Genomic DNA, 12010 nt, shown 5'->3' on the forward strand with positions numbered 1-12010 from the left:
ACACAAATTATTTTTATGTTCACACAAATAGTTATGAGACATATCTATGCCCATAGCATGCTCATTGAGATTGAGCTGCGCATAGATGCCAGCACTGCTGCTTCTATTTGTTTCTATGGACACTGGAGGTTGCTCTGATTGGCTGCTTGGCTCAGCCAGTGTCGGGTCTATTTCCTGATGGTGGTACTGTTGCTGCGCTGGTAGAACAGCACATAGGCTTGATTGGTCTGAAGCTGGTTCTCTGAGACTGGAGTAACACTGTAGTTGGGAAGATGGAAATAAATCATGAGAAACAGTTCCAGGTTTATATTAGTAAACGGTAGTGTAATGTAATGAAGTTAATTTACTTTATTTAAGTACGATTTGAGGGTATTTGTACTTTACCTAAATATTTTCATTGTATGCTACTTTATACTACTACATTTTGTAGGACAATAATGTACCTTTTGTACATTTTTCTCACAGCTTCAGGTACTAGTTACCTTACAGATACACATAATCAGCCAATACAAAATACAAATCAACTAATAAATAAACATGTACCCAGCAGCAGTATATACATAATTAAAATTAGCTCCACCTTTACCAGCTGAGATGAACTGATTAATGCAATAATATACTTAATCAAGTAACTTAATGTATGATTTTTAAAAGGGCCAATATGCATGACAAATATATTTACTTGTGTTACTTTATTTGTATGACAATAAGTAAAACATCCCAGTACTTCTACTAGCACTTGAGATGTCTCAATACAGATGACCTACTGACAGCAGGCTCTTGTACATAGACAATGCTGTTTGCAGGGCATTATAAAACAACATTATTTGTGTGCAGGACGTTTCTCACCTGGAGTCGTTGTAGAAGCACCAACCATTTTCATCCGAACAGCAGGCTGTGTAGTGGCCCATGTTCACTGTGCCAGCATGGTTACATATTGCATATAAATCATACAGAACTGGACCTGTGGGGACATACAGAGATAATATGACTTATCTATTCCATTTATGAGAACTGATCAGTTTCAATTATGTAAACAATGAAAACATCTACTTATTGTTACAAATAGTCTAGAACTTAATTATCAAACAAAGAGTAACACAGGATGACTGGATAAGATGTTGAATACATGTCGATATGTCCTTATTACCATTTAACAGTAACATTCATGATTGCATGTAAAAGGAATACATTAGACATAACAAGGATAATCTAAAGAAAGGTTTTGTTTGGTTACCACAGTCGACAGGCCCGTAGCGTCCGAGGTCCAGGTTAGTGAGAGGGAAGGACACATACACTGTGCTTTTACTGATAGACCAGCGAGATGTGGTGAAACGGTTCAGATCTGATCGAGACTGTTAAGTACCATCATAAAGTCATGTACTAAATCATCACTTGCTCATAACAAGCTTAATACACTGAGTAAGAGCTGTGGTCAAGGATACGTATCACAATAACCTGGGGAAACCTCTGGATGGAAAGCCGCTTGGTGCACTCAGTGTGCCTGTTACACCTTTCACACATCTGAAATCACAAAAACAAACACCTCAACATTTTAAAATATTTCAAAAATACACAAGGTCCATTGTCATTAGCTATTTGTTTAAAAAAGTTAATAAAAATTATCTGGAATATTGATGAAAGTATTTAAATTGTTTCCCCCAGTACTGTTATTTGACTTCTTGTTTGCAATACACTTTTATTGATACAGTAGTGAGTAAAGCAATATAATTCAGGTAGTACTAGTTAGTCCTAACTTTATCAATCTGTTTAGAAAGTTTAAGTATTTTTTAATACTTTTTAAATATGCATTTATTCTCAGACCTTCATTCAAACTCTGGTCTTCGAAAGGATTTTAAATCATCTCACTGTAATCATTTTAAATATCAATATATCATGACATGCAACAGTTTGAAATCAAATAAAAAATTACTTCATAATATGTCTACAGTACTTTTTTTGTTTTATATTTCCATTTGACCGGTGTTCACACATTTATATTTCCATTACCCATCATAGTACGTTTTAGTTTGCTTTGTTTTTCCATTGACACAGCATAAGCTCTTTGGCTTCATGTGCACATATAAGTAAAATAAATAAGGATAAAAGTAAGAACAATGATTTATATAGATAAGAGTACAAAAGGTGTAGGCTACAGATGGACACAAATCCAGTTTTGGAACAAACCATTCCCAGTTTATAGTGCCTTATTCATTGACCTTTCACCCCAAAATGTGAGACACGTCAATCAACTGTGATCCATTACTTTGTGTACTGTTAACCTACAGGGGAATTGTCCTTGTCCAGTTTCTCCTCCTGAGAGAAGAGCTCCAGGCACTCCCTCAGTGTGACCTGCCCAGAGGAGCTCCTCTTGGGGATGGGCAGCGACAGATCACAGAACACGTCGAATGTGTTGGAGGAGTGGGAGCACACGGAGCAATGCAGCGAGCTCCTCAGCTGGCCCGAAAACAGGTCTATGGGGGGGGGGGGGGGGGGGGGGGGAAATTACCAGAGGGTTGCCTTCATTTAATTTATTTTGAGGATTATTCTGATGGATCACGATGACTGCATTGCTCTCCTTACCTACTATTCTGCTGTCATCTCTCTCCAAGTGTTTCTTCCACATGGCAGCGGCCTCTTCTGAAATCCTAAAGGAAAACAAGACATGCGTGAAAAAGAGATGTGGTCACATGAAGACTTTAAAGTTTTAAGGACAGAATCTTTCCCACATATATATACAAACCTAAATCTGGCAAATGTTTGCTCAGGCTCCTTTCCTGTTCTTCGAACATAGGGTCTGCGATTGATTTCTGTGTGCAGCTTGTCCAATAGGAACCTGAGGAACTCCTGTGCATCCTGTTGACTGGGTTAAACACAGAGGAAATACTCCTTATTGTCACTAATTAAGGAAGCTATTTCTATATGAACTCTGCTTCAAATCCAATCTATACACGTTATAGGAGAGTACACATTGAATTGAAATGGTTTACTGTTCTTGTCTTGTCCTTGAAACAGTTGTGCTGATGCACACATGGATATTGTATTGCATTTAAGTCTAATGGAAAGACAACCTTGAGGGAAAGAGAAACATCATCTTTATTCTCACCTGTATCCACTGAAGTAAGGCACCGCGTCTTTAAAAATGTTGTAAAACTGTCGTGGGTTTACGACTGTGTCCCCTTCATTTACATCCCAAAGGCCTGACAGCACCTGAGAGAAGGCTGGCACAGGGAGACAAAGAGCAATAACAAATGAGTACAAATGAAAACATAGCAGGAAGAGGAGGCAACGACAGGAGAGAGGAACCTACCTTCCATGAGTTTAGTCTCCTCTTTGGAGAACTTGTCATCCCTGTAGGACTTGAGGAGGCTGTAGTCCCGAAGGCCACGCGTGTGAGACAAGCATTGAACTACTGCGTTCAGGAAGCACTAAGTTGAAGACAAAGCAAAAGGGAAAGTGAGCTTGTTATGGCAAAATGTATTTTTAGTTAGCCATAAAGGACTTTAATTAAGGCCACAATGCATTACTAAGCACTTACTGTATTTCCTATGTTTTTAAGGCCAACTCTTCCACTTCCTACGGTGAGCTTCTCTTTCTGGGAAAAAATGACAACACAAGAAGCTATTGACCCAAACTTTGTCTTCAAGTATACACCCTATTTACATTTTTGTACACGTGTGTCCAGGTGCATATTTGCCCTGTTATTTCACCCCTGGCTGTGTCTGTAAACCATGCTACTGTTCTCTCTGTCTTAACCCTGCCATGTCAGTGAATGTACAGCATTGGTAGGACAGATTTAGCCTCCTTATCCCAACAGCATAACAAGAGAGGCTAAAAGGAGGTCAGCCTGAAGCATTCATCCTATTAGAGACCAAGGAGTGCTGACAGCTGCTTAAACACGTGTGTGTCAGCGTGTACTCTCCATTAATTATTTTTCACAATCTCGATCTGTTTATGTTTTTCTCTCTAGTGTCCCGAATTCGACCTTTAAGTGCAACACTTAAAGGTTTTACCATACATCAAGGGTAAATGCTTTGTTGTGTTTTTCTCACCTCGTTGTCGGTGACCAGAAGCAGGCCCATCAGTGAAGTGTAGAGGACAGAATGGGAGATGTCAGCCGTCTCTCGCTGCAGGCCCTTCTGGGAGACAAGGGTTCGACACAGGGCCTCACAAGACCCCTCAGTATTGACACCACTAGCTCCGGGCATCCTATTTTACTACACTTTGGAACGTGTATTGTGTCTCCTAGGACGTAAAGAAGGGCTTCCCAAAAAGAAAAACGCCAGGCGGTTTTTGCACCACCTCTGTTTATTCGCAGGCAGTGTTAAAGGTGAGCAGACCTGTGATTGGAGTTCATAAGAAAGTCCTCTTTTTTTTCCAGGGAAATGACAAGGCGTGTCATTAACAGCTGAGGGGAAAAGAACAGGGTTGATTTGTGAATGAGAATCCCTTAAAGGTAAATCCTTATTTTGAATAGATCTATCTTGCAATTCCCTCTCATATTTACAGCTTGCAGAACAGCTAGGAAAGTCAAGGTCCGACAGACACCTCAATGCATCCAGATATAAACATATCAGGTTCAGGGCACATCTTTACAAAGAGAGGTCAATTCTAGAGAACTCCCATCAAGTGCACATTACCTTAAGAATATACAACATGAAACAGAATATGCAGAATCTCACAACAAAGGTATGTTTTGATCCCCTGACGCAGCTAGCCAAGTCATTGTTGTTAGGCGTAGATACATGGTACAATCTTGTAAACAAAGTAAGTGTGAAAATCATTTCTGACAAACATGGCAGCATTAGTAAAATCATAAAAGCAGTTTTGACTCACCTGTTTATTTGGTCACTCTATCTGTGGACAAACTGTCCCAACCAAACTGTTCCCATCACCTGCTGAGCTGTTAAAAATGCATAAGGGCACGGCTACTGTTTCACTGTGTATTGAAGGCTAGAACTGAAAGTCTACCTCTGTCCTGCCCTGTCACCGGTGTCAGAGAGAGAGGGGGAGAGAAAGGAAGAGGGAGAGGGAGAAAGGGAGGGAGGATAATCATCACTAATCTTTTCTTTGTGGATCTTGTTAGCTATACTTAGATAATTGTTTGCGGACTTTGCCATGTGTACTTCAGAAAAACATTCAAGTGTCAGTTTATTTATTAAAAAATTAAACAGAAAGAATCTATGAAAACATTTTACACTGTGAATTGACATTCAGAAAATACTGTTCTCAAGCTGTACAGTTATCATCACCACAAATACACAATACTTCAGCAAATGCAAGAAAATACAAAATCCATGCAGGAAATTCTTTATGTCTGTCCAAGCACAATGGTCTTTCACTAACAGTCCATATTTTATTCTCTCCAATGTCAATGTACAGATAGAAAGACACTCCCCGGGCCTCCTGGTCTTCAGCGACTGTTATGGTCGGCCAAGTCTGTGTCCGAGCTGAGGCTGAGGTCGGCTATGTGACACAGGATGGGGTCGGGGGGGAGGCAGAGCTGTGACTGGCTGCTCAGAGAGGTCCTGTCCCGGGACTGGACGATGGCCCGCCGCAGACAGGTGATCCACTGCTGCTTGCTGAAGGAGTCGTTGGCCTGCAGGCTGTAAGGGTGAGCTTTGGAGCGCCCCCTGCTGCTCACACGGAAACAGTTCTTCACTTGGAGATAGAGAGATGGAGGAGAGGAGGGAGTAAATTAAGTGGAAGTACATTTGTCGGTTTCACTTCAAGAAATGTGGCATTGATTTCTCTGTATCTATAGGCTTTGTTGTAGCCAAAATCGAATGTTTAATCCTCATTTTGCAAGAAACATGGCAAAACGTATATATAATAACAATAATAATAATCAATATAAAAATAACAGCTCAAATAATTGCTGAAACAATTGATCATTCAATCAATAGAACAAAAATCGTTTTGACTTTGGTCGATACCAACTATATGCTGGTCATAGATTCTAAATAAAGACCACTTAATACTTTCCTGGTATATCTTTATATATTTAATATCTGCGGGTTTCGAACAAAGAAACTCAATGTTACTTTGTGAATGTGAACTTGAAACTGACATTTTTTCATGTATAGTTTAATCCATAAATATATAAATATTGATCTATCTTATAAGTATGTTACCTTTGTCATTTCCTCCAGTAAAGGCTCCTCTGAAGGACCCCCCTCCACCAGGCTCCCCATCTGGGATCTCCTCCAGGTTTATCAAGTAATTGGGCAGAGGCTGTCTGTAGACATGAAACACCTGACCTCCATCTTTGTCCTCCGTCGGCCTGGATAGCACCAGGGCCAGCTCAAACAGGAATACATGCAGCCGCTGACAGAGGACACACACATGCAAAGTCAGAGGTATGGCCTAACGGAAATATTTACTACAATATTTGAACAGCTATAAACAAAATGTAGGTTAAAATGCACCTATTAATCAGATATAATGTCATATCTTGGGCCAGGTAACAAAAGCAGATCATACACAGTGCAAGAATAAAGGGTAAGGTACAAGGTTTGTATACAAGGTTTGTATTAAGGGCAAAAGATAACAACCTTAAGTGAGGCAGAGAGAAGCAAAGGTCTGTATACAGAGTAAGTTATGTTCAGGTGCAAACAACAACCTCAGGATAACCAAAGGTCTATAAATAGAGGTGCTACCTGGCCCTTGTTGTTCTTGAGCTCTCCGTGGCAGTAGAGGAAGCGGGACAGCTGGATCTCTTGTAGTCTCTGGCTGTCTTCAATGTATGCGAGACCCCTCCTGTAGAACTGACACTCCGCCTCTCCGGTCTTCTTGTTGACCTCAGCCACGATGCTCTGGATTATGTCCAACTGAACACAACAGATAGTCTTAAATTAATGTATTTAAGGTGTACATTTAGAGTTGAGATCTGAATTTGATTAAGCCATGTATATTTCAGCAAAGGAAGATATGTTTACAATAGTAACATCCTGTTTGTGAGCCTTTAATGTCCACAGAATAATACTAAAGGCATTCAATCAAAAAACTGTCTCCTTAACATATTTTTAAACTTATCATCCCTCAATAAATACAGATACAGACCATTTTTTTTTTGTAACTATGATGTCAAATCACAGGATCACCTCAGTTCATGTTTCAGAAAACAATATATTTTGCTACAATTTGGAGGCGCCAATGTGCAAAGTGTTTTACATTACGAAGGAACTACTAGCTAAAGCCGAATGCCTGGAATTCACAATTTTCAGTCTGATGGATTTCATTATAGGAGAAAAAAACCTAAAGGTTACAAAGCCTAAATGCAAAATATCTTAGGTCTTAATAATTTGTGTAAGTGTGTCCACAGTCAGCCAGACAAATGTTGTGTCTAGTACTACTAATACAGACATTTTAACTACTATAGACATCCACTCTGCAGTCTCTGGAGAAGCTTTTAAAAAAAACAACTGAAGACCCATCTTTTTACTTTGGCTTTTGTTTCTACTGGAGATGTGTGTGATGTGTTATGTTTTTATGTTTGTTCCTTTCGGACTCTATGGGGTCTGTGTTTTTGTTTTTATGTTCATTTCTGCCTTGAATTCATGCTTCTGTGGTCTTAATTTGAACTTGTGTTCTTTCTTGTGAAGCACTTTGAGAATTGTATTTCTGTGAAAGGTGCTATACTAAATACACGTATTATTATTATTATAGTAATTGTGAATATAATGAAATAGGCAATACAAGTATTTTTGTATTTTACAACATTTCAGCAAATTTCAAGAAAACACTGGTATATTTAAAGCAGCACACATCTTGCCTTAAAAGCCAAAGTATAGATAATATAGATCCTTTTAGAAAAAATGGACATGAATTTGTGTATCTCCAACTCACAGCATCAGGCAATGAGTCCTCATCCGGGTGCTCTGGAGGCGTGCACTTCTGTATCTCTTTCAACAGCAGGGGGTATTTCACCAAGCGGCTCCGAGGGAGATCCAGGAAGTTCCACAGGTCCAGTTTCCTGCTGAACGAGGACTCCTGGCACAGCCGAAGGAAGTGCTCCACCCGTTTCTCCTGCTTCTTCTGGTCCAGCAGGGCTTTAGCACCCACCTGGTTACAGCAGTATGTGACATAGGCCTCAAGGCAAGGAAACTACAGAGAGGAGGAGGGGAGGAGTGATGAGCAATGAGAAGAAACGTGCGGTGAGATAAAAAGCCAGACTGAACTCTGTGGCTCCGGTTTAGAGAAGAACATGATAGAGTAAATACAGGAACTAGAGAGAGTGAAGGAGGCTGTGCCATTTTCTCTTATTCTCTATCAGTCCTTGGTAACCATGGAAATACTCACCCAGTCCATTAGAGTAGGCCCCACCTGCCCGACTGTCTTCTCTGATCCCCGCAGCCGCTCAAGGCGACTCAGAAGATCTAAATAAATAAAAATAAATAAAAATACACTCAAACTGTTGTATTGATATTTGCCCAATGAATACCAGGGTAAGTACAGCTCGGAGAGAGATTAACATTAAACTCCTTCATGTTCCTTTGCCTAAAAAAGCATAATCAGCAATCTCTCACTCAGTTATGCCAGGCATCTTTAATTAAATAAAGGAATGCTTTTAGAGGCTTTTTTTGTAGGTATTTTTCAACACATCAATGTCACCACATTCACAAAATGTACTGTATGTCGACATCTGGGACATATTTGCTAAATCTATTGTGACAGTGTTCAATTCAGTGTTGGTCCACTGTCATGCATTTTATGAAAGAAAAACTATAATATTTGAATATACAGTGTGTGAAGTTAACAGATACAATAATGAAACAATGAAATCCAACAAGCGACAATATTTACCCAGATTTTTTATTTAGCTCTGAATGCCTTATACATGATTAGGAAACTAAGAGAGAGTTCAAAGCAGAAACACGGTTTACCTTGATGGAGAGGAATGAGAGAGTCCAGCGTACCAAAGATCTGTCCACGCTCACTCTCTGTCAGGATGTCCAACTTCAGCATGGGCTCATAGTACACCTTGTATCACACAGAGAACAGTAAGCAAAAGTACCTAAAGGAGAGAGTTAATGCAGCACCCTAAAGTGTGTCAAAGGGTGAAAAAGTGAAATCAGCAGAATGTGTTCTGATATAAAGTAATAGCACGGGAGGATTATGACTCAATGGTCCGATAGGCGCCTCGTACACATGCTTCGTGGTGGTTTTGTGTCTCTTTGCAATTTCTTTGTGGTCATCTCTTTATAGTGGTTCAGTGCCTCTTTTCATCATTTTGTGTTTCTTTTTAGTTGTTTTTTTCTGGTAATTTTTCTAAAGGGGGGGGGGGGGGGGGGGGGGGGGGGTGGCTCGTACCTCTTAGTCTGTCTAGTCTCTTGCCCTTTACATATTGTGTCAGGGCCTGTATAGTAATAATTCCAGGGGTAAAATATGCTTTTATTTAGTGTACACGTACCTTCTTGACCAGACTGAGATCATCAATGAGTTGTCTCTCCCCCTGAGTCAGCTCATAGATCACCTGCAGAACACACGTGAAAATTACAGACGGACAGCATGAAACCTCACAGCTGATTGTTCTAAAAAGGAAGTTGAGCCTGGAGTGCCAGCTCACATCCTCTTTCATAATCATCGTGTTGGGTAGCGCTGCTTCATTTGTTTGTTTGTAGCCTTTATTTAACCAGGTGAAGCCCCTTGAGATCAAAAGATCTCTTTTTCAAGGGTGACCTGCTTTGTGTAGAGGGCTCACTAGTGGCACACTGCAACCACATTTCCCCTGCACGACCCACATACCCCGCAAAAACATTGCAATTAAAAGACCTGTGTTAGTTTAGTTTCTGCAGCTGGTCTAAGGTCAAACCCACTGCCCTTCGCACCTCTTGTCTTTTGATCTCCTTTGCAGTGAGGTCATGGCTCTCCACAGTGTCGCTCCAGCATTGGCTGTTGCGTCGGCGTGGAAACGACGAGGCCTTTGTGCGAGGGCGCAGGGCAGCTGGGGGCAAAGGTCGAGCCTCTGTACGAAAGCTAATAGACCGCTGTTGAAAAGAGCAGTGAACGTTAACACCGTTAGCTTTTGTTTTTGTATAACAACAGGTATATGAATGTGTTTGTGCATTGTTACCGAAATGGACTGTCCTATGCGTTTTAGAGCAGGGGTCTTCACCGGGGTTATGACGCCTGTTAGGCTATTTGACTTCACCACAGGTTTCACCCTTTTATTACTGGGCTCCTAAAGTGAAATCAACATTAAAAACATACATTTCCAGCTTTTAATATTTAGACAAAATGGTCCACAAGCTTATCACAGTGCCATTATTCAAACCTTTACAGGTTGTGCATTAGATTAATTTAAAATCACGTAACACACATCTGGCACCTGCACAGGAAGAACACCTTACCTCTGAATCCCTCATGTGCTCAGACATCATCTCATCATCCTCATCTTCCTCTTCATCCTGATAATGCATAACAGGTCACACAAAGGCTCAAAGTGAATTGAGAAATACATGACAGTGTTCAGGAAAGAGAGAGATGTCGAGAGGGGTGAGATGTTGCATGGTGCAGATCTCTCATTTCCTGTGTGACTCTTTCAAAGAGGAAGAAGGTTGAAGCTGTGCTTCTATAGTAAATACAAGATGTCTGCCTGTTTTTGCCACACTAACCACATCAGCTGTAAATTCACTTAAGTGTCAGACTGAGATGTATTAAAATACCTACAGTAAAAAATGTATCTTTGTGTGCTTATGATACGCAAGATAAAGATTACATCAAAAGGGTCATCTGAAAAAAAAAAAAAGTGAAATAACAGTTGCTAAAATGTAACATACGTCCTATAATCAACATTAAATGGAATTCAGAGAACCTTCTCTTCTCAACCGCACAGCTGAACATGTTCTGAATCATAACTGTCAGCTCTCAGCATTGTGGTCACAAAGGTAAGGTTGACTAACTTCCGCTAGTTACAGAGAGACTTCAGAAGAGATGTAAGATGAAGAAGAGGCAGTTTAAATGGTGCGTGTCAGATATGCCTCACCTCGTTGATTCTGATCGCAGGTCCAGGTGCCGGGTCTTGTTTTCTCTTTTTCTATAAAAGCAGGAATGTATGTTAAATGAATATTATTGGTTTTAAGAAGAGTGCACATCTGGGTTTAGAATAAAATAATGGCCTTAAAAAAATGAATTAGATGTTGGGTGACTTACCCCGGCATTGTCACAGGGGATAGAGTGTGCCTCCCCTTGTGCTGTGGACCTTAAAAAAGGGCAGAACCAAACAGCCACTCAGTTATCTTCTTTAACCTGAGATACATCTCATCACTAACACACAACACTAAATAGCTGAGTAAGTCACAGTATCATATGCCTACTTGACTTATTTGGCAGATATGTGCTACAAGTTATATCAAAAGACATTGAAAGAAAGGTAACTGAACAATATCAACGGGTTAAGATTTGAAACCACAGATGAAGTCGACTGTAAAAAGGTATCATACCAGGAAGTCCTCGTTTCAACTGTCTCCTCCACTTCCATCTTGTCTTCAATGCATCTTCACAGAAACATTCCCAAAATGAGAAAGGTTCAAATAATCCAAATTCACTCCGGTCTCTTCTACGTTTGTGTAACTCTCAGCGAGTTGTTTGCAGGAAGCTTGTCAGAGTTAAGTGCACTCCTTCCTCTTCACTTTCTTCCTCATCTCGCACCCGACCACATCCTTTAGGGCTGCTCATTTTCATGCACCGGCTCGTCACAGAGGGTTTAAAATGTGACTTATTGAATATAATTTAATTTGGTTAACAAATAAATCACATTTTTTATAACTTTGTAGATCGAAGGGCCTGATTTAATCAAAACACTCAGTGACAATAGAGGAAGAGAGCAAACTCATAACAGAAAATATGAAGTGCTCTTTTTCAAAAGTTGAACTATAAACACGTTTATTTTTTTATTTCTTTCTATAAAAATGTGTGTATTAAAAACATTACGGTTTTTCATTTAAAATTCACAGGTAGTCATTTAGCTGATGTAGGCTGTGTTTCCGGGATATGACCTATAGTGAAA

General features: G+C 40.1%; 2 protein-coding genes across 2 annotated transcripts; both read right to left on the reverse strand.

Annotated features, from left to right (window-relative positions):
* On the reverse strand, positions 1-4208 carry usp21 (ubiquitin specific peptidase 21). Its single transcript, XM_034216043.1, has 11 exons — positions 4053-4208; positions 3539-3595; positions 3311-3428; positions 3107-3221; positions 2744-2863; positions 2584-2648; positions 2287-2474; positions 1446-1524; positions 1238-1345; positions 850-964; positions 1-258 (listed from the first exon to the last, which is right to left on the reverse strand). The coding sequence occupies exons 1-11, from the start codon at positions 4206-4208 to the stop codon at positions 168-170; spliced, it is 1212 nt and encodes a 403-aa protein (XP_034071934.1). The 3' UTR covers positions 1-167.
* A 930-nt stretch (positions 4209-5138) lies between these two features.
* arhgef3l (Rho guanine nucleotide exchange factor (GEF) 3, like) lies at positions 5139-11659 on the reverse strand. The gene is made up of 13 exons (XM_034216034.1): positions 11445-11659; positions 11155-11203; positions 10988-11038; positions 10353-10409; positions 10076-10183; positions 9831-9989; positions 9413-9475; positions 8886-8982; positions 8302-8378; positions 7849-8106; positions 6660-6830; positions 6135-6327; positions 5139-5661 (listed from the first exon to the last, which is right to left on the reverse strand). Exons 1-13 carry the CDS (start codon positions 11480-11482, stop codon positions 5414-5416), a joined length of 1569 nt encoding a protein of 522 aa, XP_034071925.1. The 5' UTR covers positions 11483-11659; the 3' UTR covers positions 5139-5413.
* Between the last annotated feature and the right edge of the window lie 351 nt (positions 11660-12010).

This window comes from Gymnodraco acuticeps, unplaced genomic scaffold, assembly GCF_902827175.1.
Source record: "Gymnodraco acuticeps unplaced genomic scaffold, fGymAcu1.1, whole genome shotgun sequence".
Taxonomy (NCBI): domain Eukaryota; kingdom Metazoa; phylum Chordata; class Actinopteri; order Perciformes; family Bathydraconidae; genus Gymnodraco; species Gymnodraco acuticeps.